General features: G+C 45.7%; 1 protein-coding gene across 3 annotated transcripts in view; it reads left to right on the top strand.

The window, feature by feature from the left end:
- drosha (drosha ribonuclease III) overlaps positions 1 to 27,343 on the top strand; it is a 151,137-nt gene that overhangs the window by 74,786 nt on the left and 49,008 nt on the right. For all 3 annotated transcript variants that reach the window (XM_086306751.1, XM_086306750.1, XM_086306752.1), the window contains one exon: positions 9,115 to 9,185. In XM_086306751.1, coding sequence (XP_086162877.1) covers positions 9,115 to 9,185 — 71 coding nt within the window. The remainder of the gene's footprint in view (positions 1 to 9,114; positions 9,186 to 27,343) is intronic.

Below are 27,343 nucleotides of genomic sequence, written 5' to 3'. Positions count from 1 at the left end.
GCTAAGCCTCACTCCTGGAGAGCTGCAGAGTCGGCAGCTTTCCCCATCTTATCACCATCTTGATTGAACCAGTTCAGCCATCTCTGCGCTCCCCTGATGATAGATACAGAAAGTGGGTGACTTTAAAGAGATCTTCTTCGCTTCCCTCCCTCTCACGGAAAACAGGAGAGCGACGGGGGGAAAGTGCTGACTAGCGCCGCGGCCTCTTCGCTGGGCCCGCCGCTCCGTGCTTGTAACGGCTTCATTATCGGCAGAGACAAAGTCATAATCTATTCTGTCCCGTGGCTGTCGCCGCCTCATCGCCGCGCACATCCGAGCAAGGCAGCAGGGCCGCGACACCGGATGCCTCCCGTCTCTCTCAGCCTCTCCCCCCACCTTCTGTCCTCCAGTTTCATCTTTAGAAAAGTGATGAATAAACAGGGTTCGTGCTGTAAAGGAACCGGTGAGAAAACTTGCTGTCAGAGAGCACCCTGTGGTGATGGGTTTTTGGGTTGCTAACTCAAAAATATCGCCCACCCCTCTCTCGTCTTCCCGCTCACCGCAGACACACTCGCTGAGGGGCGCAACATGCACACGTACGCAAAAAAACCACAAAAAATGAGGCTTTCAAAGTCGTTTGCATCGAGAATGCCGTCTGATGTTGCTCCTCTTCTTTCACCGAGGCTTTTGTCATCTTCATTTCAGGTTTTTTTTTTTTCTTACTCAAACGCCTCCTTTAAGACCTTGTTGTCGAGCCGTCGATCTGTCTCCACCCTCCCCCGTCTCTGACTTAGTCTTTATATCCTTTTGCGTTTCTCCATCTTTCTCTGCCCCCCTCCCTCTACGATCTAGAGTTTGGGTGTTATTAGGTGAAAGATGTGCCACGAAGATGATGAGTCATGCTGTCACTCTGTCATCTCCCCCTCTCCTCCTCTTCCTCCCTCACCCTGCAGCCCCACAGCACTCTCTCTCCCTCACTGAACAGAGCACTTCTTTCTCCTTACAAGACAAACTCTGATCGCTCGCACGTGCCGTAGGATGGTACGAGGGGCACGCGAGCACTGTCATTTCATCCTTGCGCACGCCGCTCCCTCTGACAGAGACGTCAAACCACCACTTTCTCAAAAGCAGCAGGCGCCACATCAACAGACGTGCACTTGCAGATATGTCGCTGCCTCGTTGTCTGAAGTTGCCATAATGTTTTTTTTTAATTTTTCTTTTTTCCCTCCCTTTTTAACATTTTTTTTTTCTTTCCCCGTCGGCGCGCTCATGCGTCGAATTCAAATGGGCCTCTTTCCACGCACGCTCCTTTTGAAAGCTCTGATGGAATATGACATGCTCATAATATTTCCAGGGCCCTGGCAGATAGCTTTAACGGCTTACTATGCATGTTTTCTGACCTTTGTTTTATTTGTTTCTCTGCCACAGTGACCATTGAACCTGGGCTGTGTTGGAAATGGCAGATAATCTCCTGCTTTGCATGGGCAAAGCTTTCTCTCCGCGGAGCTGAGAATGTGTCTATCTCCTAACCCTGAGGCAGGGCCATTCTCTTGCTCGAGACAGAGAGAGAAAGGGAAGGGAGAGAGCTGGAGAGAGGACGAATGGAGGGAGAGCAGTGGAGGAATGGAAAGCAAAGGCATCTGCAATGCAAATAGCTGCCCTGCAACCCTGAATAATTCAAAGTGTTGAATGGAAATCTTGCTTTTCTGATCCCTCGTCATTAACTTCTGCCGGAGTGGGCCATTCTCATTTGGGCTCTTTTGGCCTGCGCACCTCCCATTCTGTACAACGCCCCCCCCACCACCGCCCCTAACCATTCGCTCTCACCCTCTCCTTCAGTACTTTTGCTCTTGCCCACTTTACCTCTTCGTCTTTAGAAACCACTTTCTCCCACTGCTTATTCATAGAAACTCTGCACGCCTGTTGCCCTCCCGTTTCCCTCTCAGGTCCTCTTTGCTGATAAGCCTCGCCGCTTCCTTCCTACCAAACTGTTTGAAAAGAATTGCGAGAAGAAGAAAAGAGGCCCCACTCTGTTTTATGGCCCTAATTTCCTTGTACAGTTGATCTGTGGATTATACGCTGCCAGCAGCCATGGGGGATACAGATGGTGAACCTTTGTGAGGCCCCCTCTCTAAGCTCTTCCTATTAAAAGAACGCAGAGAAAGGATTATCTCTCACTTGCTGAATATCAGATTCATACACAATGCGCCCGGTGTATTCATTGAGTGAGAACTGCTCCTTTTGTTAATTGCCGCGATGGTAGCAGCGGTGGAGTTGGTTTCATGCGCGCCCTCTTTTGTCTCTCCATCTCACCCCTCGCTCGAGCCTCATTTTTGAAACTGATGTTATAATGCACTTCGACTGCCTTTGTCACCGCCGCGCTGAAAAATTCTATTTTTATGTTTTGCTTTTGTTTATTTTTTTGCCTTTAATGTGTTGCTTTCCCTGTCCGTCTGCTGCTTCATCCCCCATTGAGCTGAGAGGGAGCTTAATATATTATTTGATGGATTAGAGCCTGAGCGTTTTTGAATAATTCATTCTAGGTTATTAATGTGTCTGTCAGCCACTGGTGTTTCATATGCCCCTGACTCTGGGTTTTTATTGGTCACTGAAAGCCCACAGACATTGCAATCCCATTCCTAAACATAACGGTGTACAGTCAGCACGGCTGTCTGAATTAGACTTGTGACAATGTGGAGATTCATTAGACGCTGGCCTTCTCTGGCCATGACTGATATCCTCTGCACAGCACTGGATTCAAACTTGGTACATGAAGTAAAGGGCAAGAAAAAAAAGCATTTTTGGTCCTTTTTAATAAAAAAAAAAAAAAGGACAATCATTATAAAATATGACTTTTTTAAATTTAAAGTATCATAGTCGGTATATCAGGTATCAGGACAGAGATGGTTATAAAAAAGCCCTTAGTGAACCTCCAGCAGACTTGGCCTAAGTTCATCGTGGCCCTGCATGTCGTGGCACCGTCCTGTTTGGCATTCCTCTGCATGGAGTTTGAGGATGGTGCCTCTGGACTGGCAAAATGGGTGCTGATCCCCCCATTTTCAGACGCAAGACTGGAAGGTGTGCTTCAATTTCAGAGGGATTATACTCTATGCCAGGATGCTGGTGAAGGGAATGCCTCAAATTCAGGAGGCTCAGAGTCCTCTTCATCCTGGTTGTTGAAGACTGGAGTGTTTTTTATTCTCTCAGATATACTTTGGGGTGCGTAGGAGTTTGGCCTTTCAGTCTTTAGTAGTCTCTCAGTGCTATGGGGGCTTGTTCCTGATGGGAATAGGATTTAGGCCTTTGCCGCCAATTCTGTTTTTATTTACTTTGTTTATTTGGCGGTTTTTAGTGTATATTTAATATTGATTTAGTGACAACACTTAGTTTATATTTTGTATGTCCTATACAGGACTTTGGCCAGCTGATGTTGTTTAAAATGTGCTACAGGAGACTTTGAGTTGACTTGACTTGACTTTTATGGACAGTATTTCTTGGCAGAGCCAAGGGGTGAAAGGTTTCCTGTTTGGTGGTCTTGGGGATCATGCCTGTGCTTTTTACTGATGATGTAGTCGTTATTGCTGCATTGAGAGGCGACCTCCAGCTCGCACTGAGGCAATTTACAGCTGAGTGCAAAGCTACTGGGATGAGAATTCACACTGGGTGAGGTCATGGTTCTCACCCAGAAAAGATTTGATTGCCTTCTCTGGGCTGGGGAGGAGTTACTGGTCCAAGTGGAGGAGTTCAAGTATCCCGTATCAAGGTTCATGAGTGGGGAAAGACTGGAGTGGGAGAATGCCAGGGGGATTGGTGCTGCAGACGCCGTAGCGGTCTGTAGTGTTAAAAAGGAAGCTGAGCGTGAAGGTGAAACTGTTGATTTACTGGTCGATCTACTTTCCTAGCCTCACCTATGGCCATAAGCTGTGGCTAGTAACCGAAAGAATGAGATCACAGATTCAAGCAGCGGAAATGAGCTTCCTCCCAAAGGTGTCTGTAGCTTTTCCTCAGATGGGATAAAGAGGTTGGTCATTCATGAGGGCTTCTGAGTAGAGGTACCACTCCTCTGGAAAAGAGTGAGTTTAAATGGCGCATGACTTGGATGCTTCCTGGACCCCTCGAAGGTGGGGTGTTTCAGGCATGTTCAACCAGGAAAACACTCTGGGGCATATCCAGGACTGGAGAGGTAATGCATGTTGGCTGGCTTGTAAACGCCTTGTCCTACTGGTAGAGCTTGCAGTTGGAGTCTCATAGAAGAATAGATCTGAATGTATTTGTCTGTTTTATATACGATTCAGCTTTTATTACATCGTTTTATTACATCTTTTGTTCACTTTTATTTTGAAAGCACATTTCTTAATTAAACCAGGCTAACAAATCAAGACAAAGGCTATAAAGAGCAATAAATAAGTTATGTAGTCATTTATCAACATAGTAAACAGGTGATCCAGGTTGGGGAAAAAGACGTTTTAGTGAACTGAACTTTGAGGTCTTAAATAGTGAGTCATTTCTCAGGTTGGTTATCTGAACATAAAGGCTTAAACTCGATACATTTAACAAGGGATTTGGAGGAAAATAGCACTTTCATATTCTATTCAGATTCATGTAAAATGCTGCTGAACTTCGGTCTTACGTCTGTGTTATTATTATTGTGAAGCTAAGTGAATCATAATGTCCTTTGGGCACGCTTGCTATGACTTTCATGGCTATTGTGAGATGTTTAATAGTTGTAGACCTCCTGCATTTCGCACTGGATTCTCAGGCAGAACTGACAACTGAGTGTTGAATGCACTGGAGCCCGGAGACTGCAGAGTGATTTGGCCAGAGCATGATGTTACTGCAAGATGAGCTGTAGAGAGATGCTAGCATTCAATTACCAGTCGAGCTGTTCGGGTGTTTTTGTGGGCCGTGTGTCTTCAGGGCGTCAGCTTCAAGTTTGCAGGCTGACGGGGTGGCCTGAGAAGCACACATCTCCGTTTAATGATTGCGGTAAGTTGCGTGTTTGATTGGATTGCTTTGGGGCACACTCTTTGCACGGACAGCCTCCTTGTCAAGTGTGTTCTCGCTAGACTTAACTGCATATCTTGGTTTCTTCATCCACTGGGCCCTTTGATTGACACCAAAGGTGTTGCTTTGAGATTTTTAATACCTTTTTAAATCCCTTGAGGCTCTCCTGGTTTCTAACCGCTTACCCCTACATTCTCCTTCCACTTGGAAAAAGTTTTGAAAATCTTATAAGAAGCAAAAAACTTTGAATTTCAACAACTTTAAAGCCTCCATTTGGGGAACTTTCCAAATCTGCAGTGTCATCAGAACATGAAGAAAGCTGCCTCCCGGCCACACCCACTCTCCCCGTAGCATCGGTGCTCGCACACATGAATGCGTTATGAGTAGTAGTTGAAAGACATTGAGAAGTTGGACTTGAGAGGGAGTTCTTGCACTCTCACAGCTGGTTTCCAGAGGTAACATCTGCTTTGTAGCAGCATCTAGAACTGAGGTCCGCATTATGGTAAAACCACAAATCTCAGCGCTGCTGCTTAGTGGAAAACATCCTGTAGGCGAACCACTCCTGTCTCTAGAGCCTGTCGCGGTCGGCCTCAGTGAGACGCTCGCCTTCGTCGTGCCAAGATTACAGAGGGCTTTCCCAGTGATACACATCTGCAAGGGCTTTAATGTCTTGCTGTGCTGACTTTAAAGAGGCTATAGATTTACAGATACTGATTTATAGGCATATTCTGTTTCACATCTAGGACGGTCCAAAGCATGGCGAGAAACGAGTTTTTGTCTAATAGCCACTGTGGCTGCTGTCTTCCAGAATTCACAAGCTCCTTTCATTAGTTTAGCACTCAACTAGATTTTTGTATTAGTAAAGGGTGTCTAAATGATTGAGTGTTTTACTTGCCAAAGTGGCTGCTGGGTGAGACAAAGTTGGCAGGCTTAATCAAATTTTACGAACATTTGGGCAATGGCTGGTAGTAATTTCCCATTCTGTTTAGAAGTAAAGAGCATGAAAAGCACATAGAGTGGGAGTCCATCTGTGATTGTTTGTGTGCTAGGTGGTTTGTTTGTATTTCTTTATGGTTTGGTTATGTAGGCAGCATCTTCACTGTTTGTGTGTGTGTATGTGTGTAAATGGCCTGTTAGCCATCTGAAAGCAGTTTCCCCTCCCCAGATGATGAATCCCTCATATGTTTTTGATGTCGTCCATGAAAGCAGTTTGCGCATTTAGTCTTGCGACCGCACCGCGCCCCATTTCCACTGGCTCATTTGTGCACATAATAAAAACCGCTGCACGATTGTATACCCAATTTGCCAGGTGGTTATTGCTTTCTAAATTGAATGAGCCACCCTAAGTGTGATGGTTTGAAGTTGTATGCAGCTTAAAGGCACCATGATAGTTCCACTGATTTTAGTAGAAACAGTAGAGGAGCAAAACAACAAAGGGGAGTTGACTTGTGAAAAGAAGCTGACTGCTGCAGCAGAATGAGCCGAAGAAGTGGCGTATCATTCCCATAGAGGGAGAAATTTGGAATACTTGTCTTGTTCTTTGCTTGCTGTGGCAGCAGATCTCCTCATTTTGGGACCAATCTTCAACCAAATTTCTTCCTTTGTCCTGTTCCTTTTGTGTGTTGGCGTATGCACATGTTGTGCAGAATATTATTATGTTTTTATCCCCCCCTCGCAATTCAGGTTTGATTCAGCGGACATCTGCACCAACACTCATGTCCAAGATTGTGGGCGAGTGACAAAAAAGATATTATACTTTTGTCCACGTTGTCCGTGGGGGGGTTCGAAGATGAAGTACATATGTCTGTATGTGTTTGTCGGGTCTATTCACAGCCCAAGAAGTACACAGCACTGCTTTAAAAAGAGTGCTCACTCCAAAATCAAATGAACATATTTCTCTTGTGGCATGAAGTGCTGTTTATTCATCAGAATTGTTTTGGTGTGAGTTGCCCAGTTTTGAAGATATCGTCTGTCTGCCTTATATTACATATAATGGAACTAAATGACACCCACCTTGGGGTGCTTAAAAGACCAAAAATGCATTTGAAAAACTCAGCAGGAATGTCCACTTTCAGGAATAATGACTCAGTCACTCTAAGAAAAGAAAAAAAAACCCACAAAAACTTCATTGAGCAATTTTATGTTGCTTTCTGAAGTCTGCTGAAGTAAGAGGCAAATAGATAACCCTTTCCTGCTCTTACTGAGCACTCAAAGCACTTCTGCATTTCTACGTGAATGATGGATGGATCATGTATGAACGGATGGAAAGGAATTCGGGATTCATTGTCTTGCCCAAGGACACTTTGCTGGGGATCAATCTGCCAAACTTACTATTAGTAGATGACAGCTGCCAAGCAGTGTAAACTTTTAGCCATTAATTTGGATCATTCATTTTTCTTTTGTGTCACAACTGTGGGCCTTCAGTCACAAACCGATGCATACTTTTTGCACTGTGATTACTTGAAATTGCTCAAACAAGGTTTGTGAGCGTTGACGAAGTCACTTATTTCTGAAGTGAGACATTCTTGATAGGTTTTTCAAAGCTCTTCGAATAACAAAAGACAAGTGCTATGCTGCTCCACTATATTGAAGAGAAGGCAAGTCATTTGAAAGCCAAAATGTCTAAAAAGTGGCAACTCACGAAACAGTCTAAACACAGACCAGAAGGAAAAAAAGTTATTTTTATTTTGGGGTGACCTGTCTCTTTTAAAGCTGCATTCTTCACAATGGCCAGTAGGGGGTGAGACCTCTGGTTGCTGCAAGTTCATGGGAAAAAGTGGACTCAGTAACTGTCTGACAATCACCAGTTGTTGGGAAAAATGTGCATCTTCTAATCGGTTGGTGGGTGGTTGCAGAGGTTGCTGGCTGTTGCTAAAATAGTCGCCTGTAGTTGGCAAAGTTTGCACCTTTCCAACTGGTTGCTGAACGGTAGTGCAATACAATCTCGAAATAGTGACATTTCACTTTCAGAATAAAGGTGGTCCGTTACTGGTGCGACCAGCGTGTTTCAAAAGATATGTTTTCTTTTGAAGGCGGACAATCTCTGTTTCTGGTTTGTGCCACATTTTTCATTTTCACTCCAGCTTGATCAGCAGTTGCCGAATGTTGAAGACAAATCAGCATCTTCCATGGAAACTGCAAGCAACTGCACCAGTTGAAATCTGGAGGTTTCTGGTGCAAGACCAAATATCTCTTTAAAACAGTTTTACCTACAAACTTCCAGCAATCACTCGCCAACCAGTTGGGGAATGTACATTTTCCCTACCCACCAGTAGTTGGGGTTGGCTGTAGCTCAGGCGGTAGAGCACTGATCGGAAGGTTGGTGGTTCGATTCCTGGTCTGCATGCCAAATATCCTAGGGCAAGATACTACTAGGAGATACTTGGCTCTCCTATGCATCCATCGGAGTATGAGTGTGTGTGAATGTTAGTTGGAAAGCACTTTGAAAATGTGTTTGTGTGAATGGGTGAATGCACAAGTTGTGTAAAGCGCTTTGAGTGCTAAGAAAAGATCAGGGTTTAGTGTAAGCCATGTCCTCGTGTTTGACAGTTTGGTAGATTTCTTGCTTTTCATGTCCTGTTTCACAAAAGCAAAGAATTCTCAATTCGGATCCACAAACAAATTAGTCACCTTGGCTAAGACCATTTTATAAATGCTGTCCGTGTTCATGCCTAAGCATGTGAGGCAGGCCCAGCATGACAGAAATTCAAGGTTTCTTTGACCTTAGCTGGTTACATCTCGGAGTGGTGATGCAACCATCTCTGCCTTCCTCCTCCTCGTCCTTCTCATCCTGCTCTCTGACAAGGGGGAGGTGGATGTGCACTGGAACCCTGAGGTCATTTCACCATGAAAAAGCAATAAAAATGCACTCCTACTTTTAAAAAAGCAATTATAACTCATTGCGGAGTTCAATTAATTTTAAGTTTTCCATTAGCAAAGAACTCTGATATTGCCTCAGATTTGGTAGAAGTTTTTTACACCGCACTGGTGGAAGGACGTGCTTTTTCACACTAATGTTAAATAACATTTCACATGTTGTACAAAGTAAGGTTCACAAATTGCAGCACAGCTACATTGTTTGCACACACCTCTAAATAAAGTAAGTTTCTTATTTCCTGTTTTTCATTTCAGGGGCCGTGTATTTGGAAGGAGGCTTGGACGAGGCCCGGCAGCTCTTTGGGAGGCTGCTTTTCAACTCTGAGGTAACTGACTCTGATTTGGTGTCTGCCCTTTGCCACACTGTGGTTTGCTGCACAGGAAGCGTATTTGCAAGGGTATGCGCATCTCTCTTTGAGTCACAGAGCTGAGCGGCAGACAAGATTTTCTTATTTCGATCTGTGTAAGACGTCTCTTTTATTCTCTCAAACCCACACACAGCATGTTTTGGCAACATACCACACATTGCATATTATTGAGGCCTTGCCAGCACCAGAACCTGAGATCTCACAAAATCTCGCTTTATCCTGCTGTACTTTTGACTAGCTGCTTTTTGTGTGTACGCTGATATGCACAAAGATGAAACAATATAACTGAGGAAAAAATGAGATGTGGATTAATCCATAGCAGGAAAAACAGCTCATGTAGTTTGAAAAATTGAGGACTTGAGGATGTTGAATATTGCAGATCGCCACTCCTGAGCAGGACACCTGCTATTGTTTGTAAGTGTGTACGTGTGGATGAGCTCAGCAGGCATGCATAATTAATAAATGAATCAGTATTTTGCATTTATCTTGGCTAGAGATGTTCTGAATCAATCAAATAACTTGCAGCTAGTCTAGTAAGTAGCAGCAGGCTTGCTTCTAATTGGCTATTGAGGTTGTTTGCTGAGAATCAGTCGGTGACTCCCACACACTGTATGACACAAAGAACTCTATCAAACAAGTCCTGTAGTCTTTGAGAAACCAGATCAGAGACTTCAGGGCTGAATCTTTTAAAACCTCACACCACAAAAGTTACCAGAGAAGATGATCATCAAGTGAATACATATCATAATTGTCTTAAGGGTTCGAGATCAATTATTCAGTGTTCTGTGCCAAACTCTACCTTTTTACTAAGTTTTTTTTTCACTTTAATTGATTGAACAGCTGGCCTTGATTCTTTTTTCTTCCCCCCTTCAGTTGGCCGAATTTTACAGTGAGTTTCTTCCACTGTAAGGCTGCCTATTGAGTATTTGTGTCTGCCTGCAAAGCTGAAAATGTCCTTGGTTCTGTTTTGCTGTCATCCTGCGGCCATGAAAATCAACAGGAGTTATCAAGCTTTTCATCTGTCTTCATGCAGAGGTTTTTATTTGTTAGAACAAGACATTCCCCTTTAAAAACATATTTTTGAGTCCGTGGATGTGGATAAAAAACCACTATAACGCAAGTATTCTTACATCCTTTTTATGAATAGCAGTCGAATGTTTGTTGGAACAGACTGAGGATAGGGTACATTAGATATAAAGGCTGATTTAAAAACACAAACATGTGTACAAAAGCCCCAATCGCATAGGCCTAGAGACCAGACACCAACCCCCTGGCAACCATCTGTCGATTAGGAAAAATGTGTAATCCCCAGCCAGATGGGAAATGTTGGAAGTTTCTAATCAGTCAGTAAAGAAATATAAACTTTACTGAAAACCTCCTGTGAAAACCTTGGCCCCAACACGTTGCTGCCGTCACATGTAGCTTGCGTGGAAGATGGAAACGTTGGCAAACACTTGCCAACTGCTTGCCGAGTGATAGTGTAAAGTGCATGTTCTGAAAGATGGTAGTTATGATGTTAAGTTGCTACTTTTATTTTGAAGGTGAGCATCGTCCATTTCTGGTTTGCATTGTACTTTTTCAAGTTTCATTGCTTCTTGGCAGTAATTGACGTAGGGTTGCAAACAATTTGGTTTCTCCCATGCCAACTACAAGTAAGCGGGGCAATCTGCTAGCGACCCAAGCATTCACACAAGGGTTTCTGACTGAGGCCAAATGCAGATGTATAAATAGGGCTACAGAGAAAAACTCCTGGTCCATATATAGTGATGGCCTTGGACACTATGTTTGGTATTTGTTGTATCACACAGGGAGAGGAACATTGACTGTGCTTATGAAAGAATTATCAGTGTGATCATCGTTCTATTTGTGCAACAAAGGCAAACAAAGTGGACAGTGATTATAACGTGAGGTGCAGAATAGTTATAGCTTAAATTGTGCTCTATCTATATTCTCTATTTGATCTTGCTAATAAAGATAAGAACTACAAAGAACTGTATCAGAGGATCTAAGATTAATGGAGGAATAAGGACATTCAAGCTCAGAGAGGCTGAAAGGACTACACAGAAGCTAAACCATTCAACACTTCACTAATGAGCAAGATCTTAAAATCCATTCTAAACTCTAACAGGAGGCTATAACGGTGGCCAAATTGGGATGTGTGTTCTATATTCTTTGGTCTTTTTAAAAGTTTCCCTTCAGATGTTTGATTCTCCTGGAGATGAGCAAAAAGTGAGTTAGCGTGGTCAGTATAAGAATAATAAAGTTATAAGTCACTTTCTTCAAGTATAAAATGCACAAAGATGATTTTCCTACGCTGCGTGCATAACCTTGAAAGTTCAGTGGGAATATAAAAAAATCTGTCATTTTCAGATAAACACTATGACCCTTAAATTATGTTCAGGTACAATGTAAATTGCACATTATCTTTCCGTGTGGTCTTACCAGCTGCTTGGACCTCATACATCTTTGTACTCATCTTTCTTTTTGATCGTTACACATCTGGGAAGTTTTGTGACTGGGTTTTAGTATGGTTGTTGACAAGATCAGCAAGCTAGGATTATTTTTGCTTTAGACTGGGTAATAAGCAAGGTTGGAGACATAAATGAAGCATTAAGATGAAGGAGGGTTCTCAAACAGTAATGAGTGGTATATGGTAATGTCAGTAGAACAGAACAGAAGAACTACCAACATGCAGCTAGCTTACCTAGCATGGGCTCTGTGGATAGTTTGTTGGTTCTTCTCGGACAGAGGAATCGGCTCTTCCACATTGGTGCCTGTACAGCACTGAACAGCTTTACACTGTCAGGTCTTTCTGCTGGTTATACATCATAATAAGCTCCATTACTGTCTGGAGAGCTGTACACAGTCAGTACAAGGAAGAAAGCACCATATTGTGGCTGTTTTTAGCAAGTGAACTTTACAACTTCTAAAAAGTTGTTACCAAGTTGAATTCTTATGTCATTGCACTGACAACACTAAACTCTCTCCAGTGTTATCATTTTGAGTATCCCGAGTATGCAAGGCTCTCCTAAATGTCGTTATCAGAGTCTGAATCCACCACCTTCAGGTCCAAACATGTGGTTGTCGGCCAGAAAAAGATGTGGCCTGTTTTATCTGGATTAGGGAGAGATTATTACCCCAAGTGAAGGTGTTCCAGTATTTCAGGATCTTTGGTGCATCAGTAATGTAGGTGTTGTAGCAGACCATTGTGTGAAGAGTGTATAGGAATTTCTTTTACTTATGTATTAATCACATTCAGGACTCGCAAAATCGCTAGTCCGCCGTCCCGGAGCTAGCGATATCTCCAGTCGGGCGACCAAAATCTATCTCAGCCCCGCCTGTCTGTAGGGTGGACATAGGCCATGCTAGCGATATATCTAATCTGGCCTGGTACCACGTCAGTATCCACCAGGAGATTTGGGAAACCCTCCTTAGATACATGTAAATGGGCATCTTCCTGCCAACTTTATACAGCTGCTTTAGACTCACGCAAGACATTTATTGCAATGGACTAGCTATTTATATATCCATTTGAAAAATGTAAAATCTACTTGTATCGACCAGTGTCTGCAGCTATCCACACGTAGGTCAACAAGTGAGTATAATTCTGGTGTTTGAAAGAGCAAAAATTAGCTTTAGAAATACAACTTCTTTCCACTAGAAGATAGAGTAGAGTACACACAACCCTACAATTTGTGCTATACTGACAGGTAAAAGTACCAGGCGTCTGTTGATAAACATATTCCCCATGGGGTTTAGTGTTGGATGTGATCATGGTTTGTGAAATGCTTTACATAATATTGGCGCTAGTAATATATTTGCAATTAAATGCGATCAATAAGTTCATCTCTACAGTAAGATGAAACCCATTTTTCTGCCATGCCAGTTGAAATGGTTACAACCTCTAATCTGCCAACTCACGGTTAGAGAAGAAAATAAAAACAAGATGCTTTTGGGTTCAAATACAACCGTTGCCACCACTTCTTTTAATGCTCTGTTTTCTTGGTTTCTATGGTGACATGTTCTCTCTTTATTTGGACAAAATACACAGTGCAGGCACAAAACATACTTCCTGTGGAAATACTATACTTAAAGGTTTATGGCGCAAAAAAAGCGTAGCAATTTGTATCAATGAAAAACAACAACATAAACATATTGATTAGTTTGCATGCAACTAAAATTCCCAGTAAAAGTTGAGGGAAGTTCGACTTTAGTTTGAAAGTTTTCAGACATGCAGACTGAGGATTGAAATAGTATGGCTTGACAACCCCCACTCCCATCCCCACCCCCTGCTGAATGAATCCTCCTGATGGCAGCTCTGTTATACAAAGCTGAGAGGAGACAGATGGACACAGACCAGAAAGCCAAACACCAGCCGGGTGGTATGATGGGTATGCGGGCGGGGAATTGGAGGGGCAGACCGGCGAGATGGACAGGCAGGAGAGTCTGCAGAACCACTCGAATCCTTCTGTATTTCTAGCTTAACACGTCAAAATGGGTCTTCACACATTATATTACTAAACTAAGGGATGCAGTGCAAAACGGAAGGACTCTACTTTTTTTTTTTTTTCTATCGCACCCTTTTTGCTGGTGTTGTATTCCATTCACACATGGGTGATCAGTCACATGCACTCCTTGTGTAACAAAAGGATGCTGCCTGGTGACTCTCTCTCGCTCCCTTTTATTTTCTCTCTTTCCTTTCCATTCTTTCCCCCCACTCACACCCCAGGATGTCATTACCCCCACAGATGTTTCCCCGCGCTCTTATGACAAGTCAAAACAAAAGCTCCACAACTCCGGAGGTAAAATTCAGAGCCGACTACCTAAAACAAAGCATGCATGTAATTTCCACCTCAAGACCTAGTCAGACAAACAGTATCCTCAGTTTTTTTTCACCCTCTCTGTTATTCCCTAATTGGTATGGCATTCATGGCTGGAGCGCAACAGTTATTTCCGTCTCCTTGTTTTTCTCTCAACACGTCACCTTTGCTGGCTCTGGTTCCCAAACAGCGGAGCTCTTGCCGAGGATGGAATCTAGCTTCATTGCACACAGAAGCCCGGAGGAAACAATAGATGCTAATTTGCTAATGACATTACTGTGGAGGTTATTAAAGCATCAGCAGAGAGGCAGGAAGCATCTTCTTCAGGGGGAGCTGCTCGATTGCTCCCAACCTGGACTCAACAGCAGTGCAATATTGCTGGGAAAAGATGTTGATGCCATGTCCTGAGGGAAGTACCTCTTTTGAGGAGCAATCACCATAATGATCTCACTAGTTGCCCATCGGCTAATCTGTTGGATTTTATTAATACCACCACACAAGCATGCACACATACACTCAAAGGCCAAATTTAAGAAAAGGTTGCTGTGACAACAAAGTGAGCCACTGTGGCGCGGAGATAATAACTTTTGGTGATATGGCTTAGCCACCACCTTTCTTTTCTCATTTCTGGGTGCAGTGCCAAAAAGGGTTTTAGAGCAGCTTGATTTCAACACACTCAGGCAGAGAATGAAAACCATCTGAATTTTTCAACTCTTCACCACACTTTGATATCAATAGAGGAAAAATAACACAGAATCAGGTTTATTTACTGTCTCTCCCCCCCACAAATGTTGCCTATTCTGACATTATCCCTAAACCTCTGAGATGGGCTCAGAATGCCCATCATCACTACCAACAGCCATGTTCAAAGTGTTCATTTAAACTCCTTTTAGACTGGATCTGGACTACTGCATTAACTGTTTAGCAATTACATTCCGAACATCAGTCATCAGTCTTGATTGTGTCAGCTGTGTCATCCTGATGGAAAGGCCAGGGGTCGGCAACCTGCGGCTCTTTAGTCCGTATAGTGGGCTCCGCGTGGTTTGGGAAAATAAATTAGAAGTATTTAGCTGAAGTGTATTTTATTTATGTTAGTTCTTTTTAAACTTGTAGTTCTAAATTGTTAGATTATTGTGATATTGAAATATAAAAATATAATTATATTTTATCATTTTTTTCATCGCTCAAAATAAACGTCACACTCGCGGAAGCCGGTATACCCGCCAAAACGGCGTGCATTTACCGAGACTTTCAACCCCAGGTAGGCCAATTATGGACCTTTGGATCCACATTATGTCAGCAGCTATTCTCCACCATAAACTATGTTAAAAACAAACACCGCTCACGCCTCACAGATGACAGCTTACAGTCCTGTGTAAAGTTGAAAGTGACTTCGTACAGCCCCGAGTTGCAGACGCTGTGCACAGAGGTACAGGAGCAGAAGTCCCATTGTAAACATACCACGGCAGACCCGACGATGTTTCCATGAACACGCTTTTCAGCATCCCTTTATTGACCACTTTTCACACACGGTTGCTGTATGCATACAGCCGGCTGTAGCTTTTCAGCTCACAGCCCGACACACACCAACAAAACAGCATAGATAGCACAGACGTTAAGGCGGTGAGGTTGCGGGTGCCGCTCAGGTGCGTCCGCCTCCCCTGCAGCGGCGCTGCAGACCACGCCCCGCCACACACATTAACCAGGTAAAATACATATTTAGGCAGAATATTGCAAATATCTACTTTTTTTATTTTTTAGCAGCATAGTGCTTTTTTCCAATTATCTTTTAAAAGTCAGGTCAAGGCTCCAAAAGCCCAAAGGCGATATAAGGGTGGCGGCTCACAACAGTATTTGTTTGCTACATGGATCATTTTACTTCAGCTGGGTGTCGTTCCTTTTGTTATATTTAAGAGTTCAAAATGTGTTAATTACATAAATAAAATGTAATTTTCTCTGTAGCACTTCATGGTTCCCTTTCAGTCGATTCACTCGGTACAACACATAAGTATGGGATATCACGCCCTCGCGTGTCCTGGCTGAAGAAACCTTTATTCACGCCTTTACGGCAGATGACGTGTGATGACACGCGCAAGGCCCCGCCCGCACATATAGCCGCTGCCATCACCGTCATCCCTCAGTTCTTACGCTCTTCACCTCGCTGAGAACACCTCTGCTGAGTTGGGCTAGCTAGCTACTGCTAGTTAGCTCCGTTGTCTGCCAACTTGAACCTAGCTTAACTGCCCCTGTTGGTGTTAGCCTCCACCGCCCAGCTGGTGCGTAGGCTGCCCGCGGAGCGCTATTTTCAAGTTTTTCTTGTGCAGCGTTTCGCTTTGCGTTTTGGGAATGGACTCCAAACCGAAGCGAGCAAAGCAGAAATCTTCTGTTCGCCCCTGTCCTCAGGGATGTGGTTTCTCTTTGCACGACAGCGACCAGCACGATGCCTGCCCTGTCTGCCTGGGGATCGTCCACGCTAGGAGAGCGTTGACGGAGCCCGAAGCTTGTGCGTTTTGTCGCCAGCTCCGACGCTCGACCCTGGAAAGACGGGTGACGTTTGTGGAAAGAGTGCTGGGACGCTCGGCTGTCGCACGGCATGACCCTCTTCTTTCCGAGTCTGGAGCCCCGGCTTCGTCCGAGTCCGAAGACGAAAATTTTCAGGTCGATGTCCCCGCGATTAGCTGGGCTGACCACATGGAATACGTTGACGGGTTAGCCGATGACGGACCGGAACCATGCAGGAGCGCTGACGGGCTTCAGCCTGGGTTGAAGCCCGCCAGCGCTCCCCAGGAAGACGATGACGTGCTGGACATCGGCCTGGACATCCATGGTTTGTCGGAGGATGAGCAGGAGAGCTCATTGTCGACCCAATATGCCGCCGCTGCTGCGCCGGTCGGCCACGATGACACCTCTCTTTTCTCCCTGTTTCGCCGTGCCGCTGAGAAGCTGCAGGTGGACTGGCCCTCTCCTCCACCAGCTCGGAAGCCGTCGCGGTTTGCGGGTTTTTTCCTTCCACCGGAGCCCGCAACGGCCAAAAACTGCCTCCCCATGTTCCCAGACTTTCTCTGCGAGCTAACAGCGTCATGGGACAAACCTCTGTCTACCCGCGTCACTGTGCCCGGCTATGGACAGTACATGGAATTGGACGGCGCCGAGGGAGCTGGTTTAGCTAACCCACCCCCTATGGAGCCGTCTCTGGCTGCTTATCTGGCCCCGTCCCATAACCATGGTGTCGGTGGCCCCGCAACTCTGCCGTCCAAGCACTGCAGATTCTCGGCCTCGCAGCTGGAGAAGATTTATCGGGCTCAGGCCGGCACCGCTCGAGCCATGAGCTCCGTCACCATGCTCCAGACGTACCAAGCAATGTGCCTGGCGGAGCTTGGATCGCTGGTTCCGGAGGACAGCCCGCTGTCACCTCTTCTTAACGAGGTTAGAGTCACCACGGATTACATCCTCCGTGCGTCTCGCTGTGCAGCGCTCTCCCTGGGCAGAGGGATGGCTTCGACAGTGGTGGCGCAGAGGCACCTGTGGCTGACCCTCTCCGACGTCCCTGATAGAGACAGAGCTGTGTATCTGGACGCACCAGTGTCTGCGGCTGGGTTATTCGGACATTCACTTGAAGCCATTCAGGCTAGATTCGATCTGAGGAAGAAGCAGACGGAAGCTCTGCGCGACATCATCCCCAGACGCCAGCCCCAGCCCAAGCCCACTGCTAGCTCTCACAGGCCCGCCGCTCCTCTGACAGCTGGCAAGAGACCGGCGCCCACTGCTGGAGTGGGAGGGCCGCCGGCGAGAGCACGTACTCCGGCCCGAGCTCCACGCCAGTCGGCCTGGGGCAAAGGCCCTCCCCCGGGCCCCCGACGGGACCCGACGCCCAGGAGGAAGAAGCCTCAGCCCTCCTAGCTGTGATTGCGAGTGGGGAAGGGATCCGGCAGCAGGGAGACGCTGCTCTTACCCCTCTGTTGCCGCACAAGAGGTGCCGCTTAAGTTCTGTTCAGGTTGTCAGCCCCAGAAGGCGCTGCACTTCCCTATCGCGGTCTCCCAAGCACATAACCCCTGCACACGGTTCAGATGTGTTGAATGTTCAAGCGACCACATCGAGTGTTCCCGCTGTTTTTCATTGTTATGCCCCGGAAAAGGTGCACCTAACAAAATGTATAAATGTACATGTTCCCATGTTACAATCAATAAAGAGTGTTGTTTACTCTCAAACAATCTCAAATGCTCAACCTGCAGGCGAAATGAGCCAGGTCAGGCAGGGGATGCAGTCCCCTGCAGACACACTGGGGGGCGACGGCGCCCCGCCGTCAGTGCTGCAGGCCAGCCGGCTGGCTGCTCACTTCCCTCAGTGGCGCGCTTGCGCCCCCTCTCCGTGGGTGCTGCAAACCGTTGCCATGGGTTACCGGTTGCAGTTCCGGGTCAAGCCGCCTCGTTTCCAAAGAGTCGTGAACACGATTGTCAACCCCGAGGCAGCCTTGGTACTCAGAGAGGAAATACAAGCGCTATTACAGAAGAGAGCAATACGGGTGGTCCCCGCTTCGGAGACGGACAAAGGTTGGTACAGCCGTTATTTTGTCATTCCGAAGAAAGGGGGAGGGCTTCGTCCCATCCTCGACCTGCGAGTCTTGAACACGTACCTGCGAACGTACAGGTTCAAGATGCTAACACTCAGACAGCTCCTGAGTGCAGTCGGCCCGGGAGATTGGTTTGCGACAATCGATCTAACAGATGCTTATTTTCATGTCGCTATACACCCGAAACACAGGCAGTTTCTGAGGTTTGCATTCGAGGGCGTAGCCTACGAATACCTAGTGCTGCCGTTCGGGCTGTCGCTCGCTCCCCGCACCTTTACGAAATGTGCCGAGGCAGCGCTAGCGCCCCTCAGGAAGAGGGGCATCCGCATCTTGGCCTACCTGGACGACTGGGCTCTCGTGGCTTGCTCCAGAGAACAGGCGGAGACGCAGCTGTCGCGGGTTCTGTCACACATTCAGACACTGGGGTTCTCTGTGAACTTTCAGAAGAGCTCGCTAATCCCAGGTCAACAGATCGCTTTTCTCGGTCTGGAAATATGCTCTCTTTCCAGCCGCGCACGGTTGTCAGAGCACAGAGTGGCCGCGTTTCATCGCTGCCTCGCTCAATTTCAGCTGGGACGCAGACTGCGTTTCCAGACGATATTGCGCTTGTTGGGCATGATGGCATCCATGATCGCCGTAGTGCCGCTTGGGCTGTTGAAAATGAGAGCGTTTCAACGCTGGACTCTCTCTCACCGTTTGTGTGCTTCGCGTCACCTCCGGAGGAGGCTGCCGGTAACTGTGTCTTGCATGCTAGCTCTCCGTCCTTGGAGGGAGCCCGGGCTACTGCACCAGGGCTCTCGGATTGGGAGGGTGTTGTTTCGCAAGGTGGTGTCCACAGATGCTTCCCTAAGTGGGTGGGGAGCGCTGTGCGAGGGTGCGTCAGTGAGAGGGATCTGGTCCGCGGCTCAGCGCCAGCTGCACATCAACCACTTAGAGCTGTTAGCAGTGTTCTTAGCTCTAAAGCGTTTCCGTCCAGTCCTGCAGGGCCAGCATGTCTTAGTCAGGACGGACAATTCAACAGTGGTGTCTTATATAAACAGGCAGGGAGGAACACGCTCTCTTCCCCTGTTGCAGCTGTCTCGCTCTCTGCTGTTATGGTGCAGTGTTCATTTTCTGACTCTAAGAGCCACCCATGTCCCGGGCCACCTGAACCTGGGGCCGGACCTTCTCTCCAGGGGGGGTCCTCTGGTGAGAGAATGGAGGTTACACCCTTCAATAGTGGCTCAGATTTGGGATCTATTTGGCGAGGCGCAAATAGATCTTTTTGCTTCCAGGGTGAATGCTCACTGCCCCCTGTACTTCTCCATAATCGACCACGATGCACCCTTGGGCTTGGACGCGCTAGCGCACCAATGGCCAGACGTGCTCCTGTATGCATTTCCCCCAGTGGAAATGATATCTCCAATTCTGGAGAGGGTGCGTCGGCATTCCCTCTCTCTGATCCTGGTGGCCCCTTGGTGGCCCGCGAAGTCGTGGTATGCAGAAATAATCAGCCTGCTTGCAGCAAGTCCTTGGCAGCTTCCTCTCCGCAGGGATCTCCTCTCTCAGGCGGGGGGGGAAGTGTTTCATCCGCGCCCGGATCTGTGGCACCTTCATGCTTACCTGCTGAGAGGTTAAACTTGGTTGCTAAGGGTCTGCCACCTAGTGTGGTAGCGACGATTCAGAGCGCCAGGGCCTCGTCTACTAGAGGCTTGTACGCTTACAAATGGCGAGCCTTCGAGCGATGGTGCCAGGACCGCCACACTCTCCCATTTCAGTGCTCTATTGTGGATGTTTTGACATTCCTGCAGGAGCTGTTGGATAAAGGCCTTTCGTTTTCGACGATCAAGGTTTATTTAGCGGCTATATCTGCTTGTCATATCGGTTTTGACGGGGTGACACCAGGTGCGCATCCCCTCGCCGTGCGTTTTCTGAAAGGGGTTCGCCGGCTGAGGCCCGTGCTTAAGTCCAGTGTCCCGGCTTGGGACTTGTCTTTGGTGCTGGAGGCCCTTTGTGGCCCTCCGTTTGAACCCGTTGAGTCGGTAGATATGAAACTTCTTTCGTATAAGACCGCATTACTTCTCGCTTTGGCCTCGGCGAAGCGAGTGGGGGACCTTCATGCGCTGTCTGTGCATCCTGCCTGCACACAGTTTTCTCCTGATGGCCGCAAGGTCGTATTGCGTCCGAATGCCGCCTATCTTCCCAAGGTCATGCCTGCATCTTATAGTTCAATGGAGTTTGAGTTGCTGAGCTTTTGCTCCCCTCCTTTTGAATCTGAGGAGCAGAGGAGGGTGCATTCTCTTTGTCCGGTGCGTGCGCTACGCACCTACATTGAGCGCACTCGGGATGTGCGTTTGTGTGACCAGTTGTTTGTCTGCTTCGCTAATCCGAATAGAGGTAGAGCTCTGTCCAGACAGAGGCTGTCCCACTGGATTGTAGAAGCTATCTCGCTGGCATACAGCACCGGAGGTTTTGCGTTGCCCCACGGGGTGGGAGCTCATTCCACCAGGGGGATGGCGACCTCATGGGCTCTTTTTAGAGGGGTGCCTGTGGCTGATATTTGTGCAGCGGCTAATTGGGCGTCGCCGCACACTTTTGTGCGGTTTTATCGGTTGGACGTTACAGCCCCTTCGGTGGCTCATGCTGTCCTTTCTGCTGGGTCTACCACTCACTAAGGATGTGGTGGTCCCGTTCCGGTTCGGTGGCTGCTCTGCGGGGCGTGTATATAGGTCCCATACTTATGTGTTGTACCGAGTGAATCGACTGAAAGGGAACGATTAGTTATGTCTATAACTTCTGTTCCCTGAAGGAGAGGAACGAGGTACAACACAGGGTGGCCCCACTGAGCAGTTGGCTCGGTGAAGAGCGGCTATCGAACTGAGGGATGACGGTGATGGCAGCGGCTATATGTGCGGGCGGGGCCTTGCGCGTGTCATCACACGTCATCTGCCGTAAAGGCGTGAATAAAGGTTTCTTCAGCCAGGACACGCGAGGGCGTGATATCCCATACTTATGTGTTGTACCTCGTTCCTCTCCTTCAGGGAACAGAAGTTATAGACATAACTAATCGATTTCATAAGCAACACACTTTAGTTGTTCACACAAAGCATAAAGGTAAAAAACAATATATACAGTGTTATCTTCATTTTAGATGTCAAAAAGTATTTGCGGCTCCCAGGGTTTTCATTTGCGTGGAAACCGGGTCCAAATGGCTCTTTGGGTGTGAAAGGCTGCAGACCCCTGGTATAGTGACTCAAGTGACTACCGGTTGCATCCAAGTAATGCAGAATCTTTGAACCTTGAGCAGATGAGCCACAGCAGTAAAGGGCCTGGTGGTAGTGTAATGGTATGGTGTTTATTGTCTTGGCACACCTTAGATCCCTTAGTACAGCGGTCCCCAACCTTTTTGTTTTGTGCCACGAACCGGTTTATGTCCAACAATATTTTCACGGACCGGCCTGTAAGGTGTCGCGGATAAATACAACAAAATAAAATGAGTAGCGGTACCAAAAAAAAAAAAGATTTATTCATAACACACGGGAACAAACCCAGGGAAACCGAGTTAATGATAAAAAGGATTTTAAAAAATAGTGATAAAAACCCTGAAAACCATAAATTTCACACTCAATCATCGACTCTCGTGGCCCGGTACCAAACAACTCACGACTCCGTGGCCCGGGGATTGGGGACCACTGCCTTAGTACCATCTGAATGTAATTTAAACAACCACAGCCTTCCTTGGTATTGCTGCTGAGTATAACCATCCCTTTATAACCCGAGTGTACCCATCTTCTGTTGGATGACTCACCACGTCACAAAGCTCCAATCATTCCAAGCTGGTTTCTTGAACAATGGAACGGGATGTCATTATGGATTTACAGCTGATACATTTTTTTTATGCTGCCTGTGATGTAGCATAACTTAAGCAGCAAGGAAGGTGATAAGTAAATAGCATTAGCAGACAATTGAAGTTCTTTTTAAGCATACTTTATTGCTAGCATCTCTAGCAATAAAGTATGAAAGTATGAAAACCCTCCATTTGGTTACACCCAGTGATCCAATCATTGACCTCATGACCCTATATAAACAGGAAGTAGTGGGCGGCCCTTCCCATACACCCGTCTCACATACAGGACCTGAATGCACAACATGGACACCATGGTAAGTATAACCAAAGCAACATAAAGAAACATAATTTACTAGACATGTGCCTGTAAACAGAAGAAAATTCAGATGATCTGATGGTTAGTAGTGTTTGCTTTAAAACACATGCATGGATGTAAAGAATGTAACTACTGCTACCACAAACAAAACCCGGGATATTGTGTGTTAAGAGAAGTTACACCAGCACTGTCTAAATTAAAGCATTATGGCTGACTGTAAAATAACAGAAGACAGAATAACAATATACGCAAGTGACAAATGGCAAATGAATTCTGTCCTAGCCACTTTGTCACACTGCCATGCTAATGAAGCTAAATCTCTGAGGAATGTTTCTACGACCTTGCTGAATCTGTGCCATCATGAACTAGGGCAGTTCTGAATGCAAAAGAGGTCCAGTCTGGTACTAACTAATGAAACTTTTCTTTAGATATTTATAACTAGCTGCTTCAACAAACTATTTTTAAGGAACAAAAATCACCAAAATTATCTCACTAGTGGCCCATCAGCTAATCTGTTGGGTTTTTAGTAACACCACCACAGAAGCCACCACACACTCAAAAGCCAAATTTGAGAAAAGGTTGCTGTGACAACAAAGACAGCCGCTGTGGCGCAGAGATTAATAACTTGTGGTGACATGGCATTGCCACAGTCTTCTTACTTTACTCATTTCTGGGTGCAGTGCCAAAAAGGGTTTTAGGGAAGCTCAACTTCAACACACTCAAGCAGTGATGGAAAACAGTTTGAGTTTTTCAAGCCTTTCCCCCGCTTTGTTGGCATGTATTCCAAAATGAGTGTTTTTGCAAAAAGTAAATTAGGTTTATTAGTGGATTTTTAAATGTGACTCATTCTGAGTGGTTTTTTTCCCCTGTGGGTGCTTTTCTATCTCTTTGTGTACCAGTAGAGTGTGCTGGGTTTATATGATCATACAGGTGACCAACTCGCTCCATGTTAAGGCCACCTCAGTGTCTTACAGCAACAGTTCCTTTGTACCTATAATTTAAATTCAAGCTATTTTGTTGTTTGTTTCTTTGTAAAAGAAGAAACACAAAGGTTATATGAACCACAAGCGTGCGCTTCATTTATCTTTTCACTCTGGCTCTCTTTACCTGTTTGACACCCTAGTGTCCCTCTCCATTCGTTGTGCAATTTGAACCGTTTGTCCAGTTAAGCATAATATTGCCAGTGTTTGAATGAGAATGTGTATGCTTCTACTGTGTCCTTGCTTTGCTAATAGCCTGGAGAATGAATGCATTCACTCATTCACGGGCCATTTTCTATTCACATACACTGTTCTGCCTACACTCAGAGGAACTGTAAAAGGTGTGCTCTTAACCTCAAATATAAATTGCGTGGTACACTTCACCAAAAGAATCGACGTTAGTTCACATATTTAGAAGATCACCTTGACCACTCACTGACAGAAGCCTTTGTTCTGGACTTTGGGCTGCTTTTATATCAGTATTGATCAACGGCGCTATCTCTTATTGATCTCTCCGCTGCACTACTACTTTTGATGGATTGATTGGCAGCCTGTAGCTAGAGACCAATTTGTCAGCGAGCACTGGACCTTGTCAGAGAAGAGCACCATTATGTCCCAATCATGGACAGCCAACAATCCCAGGGGTTGTGTGTGCTTGAGTGTGTGTGGGTAAAGGGGGATGTGACGCTGAGTCTTCACGGTTGGCTTGTGAGGCCGGAGTATGTGCAAGAATGAGGTTGTGCCTCGACTCCCCTGTGGGTTAAAGCATTGGTTCCCAATTTCATTTGACATACCCCCAAATCCCTGAGAGATGGTTTCAAAAGCTGCTTCATCAGACCGCCTCTCATGGCATTCAGTTGAACTCATTTTAGACAGGATCTGACCTACTCTCAGCTTGCCGTTTACTCTATAGCAATTACATTCGGCATACCATTTATCAGTTATGCTACAGTCACATTGGGGAAAATAGTGGTTGGAGACCGTGGCGTGGCCAAAATTACTTCAACTATGTGCAATGAAGTTGCAGTTTCATAGCCCAGGAAATCGTTGCTTCTAAGGCAGGGACCGGGTTTGCAACTGCTAATCGGTTGCTCCCTTCAAATTGATTTTGGGGTCAAGCTGGTTAGTGATATATTGTTTGTTTGCTGTCTGTTTCTGTCTACATATACAGAAATTCACATCAAAGAGAAATGTAAGTACTTACATTCAAAGTCCGACCAGAAATGCAAAAATTTCACAATTTTTAAATCAAAATGACAAAATGACTTGCTTTTATAAGAGATTTTAACCACAATGCAATTGCCATCAGTCAGACCACGAATCTTTGGAGACAAGTTGCCTCCCGCTGGGAGACCTCTTGTGGTAAATAACCTGCTACTAGCTAAAACATAATCACCGTATGATGGAGCTTGCCTGTTTGCTTAGTTGAATCCAGGTGGTGATGCAGAGGCGGGTTACCGTGGTTGGGGAAAACTGGGTTAAAGCTGAGTCCAACAAAAGGAAGATCAGAGGCATTTTTTCCAAATTGCCCTTTATTTTGCTTCTATTTTCAAATGTCATTACAGGTGGGTCAGTGACATTCGAATAAACATGTTTGCATGTGTTTTCCCCCTTCTGTTTGTAGCAGCAGTTATATCCTCCAAATGGTTGTGATTCAGCTGCTGTACATGATGATTTGTGCCCCTAGTAATTATACCTTCCTTACACTGGGAGAGAGAGTGTGTTTGTGTGTAGGGGGGGGAAAATGTTGTTGTTATTCTTAAATCCCCACTCGATGCTGGCTTAATCATTGTCTGACTTGTCTTTGGAATGGCTGTAATTGAAACATTAGCTGTTCGGGTCTATATACAGCATGTGGGCGGATCGCGAGCGCCTTGTGGATGGATTTTAATCATAAGCCTCGATCTTAAGCCGAACCGACTCGTGTACTTCACTTCTCCCTTTGTTTTTATGTATGTATTTATTTATTTCAAGTGTCATGTTCTCCCTTCTTGTCCTTTTCATTCTCATTTCCCCTATGCCGCTTTAAATGCGTCGGCCTAGGTGAATCACTTTTATGTGTTTTAAAGCAAATTGTGCACCTGCAAAAGAAGTGTGAAAGCAATCAATCCATTAGCCGGCGCTATCGACGTTCTTTTAACAACCGACGACGCGTGCATCCGGAAGCAAGCTCAGTGTCGACTTGATAGGCGCTGTGTACTTAGTGCTCCTCCACCCAGCTCGCAGGCTAAGAAAAAAAGGACAAGCAACCAAAAGGAAGCATTTACTCAAACGTATTGACCACTTTTCATGAATTTTTCATCGGCTGCTCAAGGCGATGGGTTGCCAGCTGGGTGCGTTGAGAAGATGAGGCGCCCATTCGATGCTGCTGACCACACACAACCCCACCCCCCCATCCCCCGTGGGCCATCACCGCATTTTAAAGGTTTATCTCCTTGAACCTTTTAAACACCTGAGTGATACTGTACTTTAGAGGCCCTCTCCACATCTCTATCACCACTATGACTCACCCAACATTAGACTCTAGGCCTAAAACTGCCTCCGGCTGGCGTTGTCCTTGGCAACAACTTGAGAGCCACGACTTATTCTCTCTCTCTCTCTCTTTGTACTGTGTATATTTCAGCCTTGGTCTCTCTACTATTCGATCTTGTGTGGTTACCTCAGAGTAGGGTTGAGGAAACATGTTGATCTTGCACATATTTCTCTCCACAGGCAGGGCGGGCAAAAGTCCAGCGCTGCTAGTGTGCGTCTCCAGAGGAAACGCTCCTCTAAAAGCTAAATCCCACCAATACTCCACCCGCAAACACCCCTCACCTTCTGCTCAAATCCACATCACAACCCACCTTTTTACAAGCACCACCTTACTTGACTGTGTAAGGTCGATATGCAGACTTCTGGGCCTGAAAATTATCTATTTTCTTTCACCATCGCTCACTGATGGCACCTGAAAGCACTTGGACAAGGAGTTTCCTACATAGAGCCTTGTGTGGTGCGCTACTAGAGTCACCGCCTTATCAACGCATCATCGTCGAGCGTTACATTTAATTTTAATGTTGAGAAACTACAACACAATCTTTGGATGTCAGCGGAGTGAGCTGTCAAGGCTAAAAGAGAAAGTCAAATGGTACATTTTCACAGGACCTGTCATTTCTATGCTTAGTACACATTATCTTGTCATCTCAAAATATGCACAAAAGTTGAGACGTAAGCTGCTCAATGCATTATTTTTAAGCTTTACTTGCTTATTATTTTACAGTTAAGTTTAAAATTAAACTTTCGTAGTCTGCTATGGTGTGTTATTGAGATAAAACTACCCACCAGTGTTTAGGTAATTAAACTCGTCTCCTGTTGCATTATTAAAGTGACATACATAATTAATAATCGGTGACAAAGACGCATCAATAATTACGTTCCAGTAACGCATATGAATATCTTTTTAGTGCCATTAGCCTCTGTGACAACACCCATTGGTTTTGGGCTCCACATTTTGAAGCTTCAGTGTTAGCATTTGGTGATTTTTAATTGTTTTAGAGTCAGATGTTGCTTTATATGGATGAAAGACTAAAGTGCTAATTTATCAGTGGACATTAGCTGCCTTTCATA

The sequence above is a fragment of the Aulonocara sp. 'chitande type north' Nkhata Bay genome, linkage group LG9, assembly GCF_057382095.1.
Source record: "Aulonocara sp. 'chitande type north' Nkhata Bay isolate Kocher_YH1m ecotype deep benthic linkage group LG9, A_spYH_male_GT1.1, whole genome shotgun sequence".
Lineage (NCBI taxonomy): Eukaryota > Metazoa > Chordata > Actinopteri > Cichliformes > Cichlidae > Aulonocara > Aulonocara sp. 'chitande type north' Nkhata Bay.
This window is presented reverse-complemented; position numbering and strand designations above follow the sequence as displayed.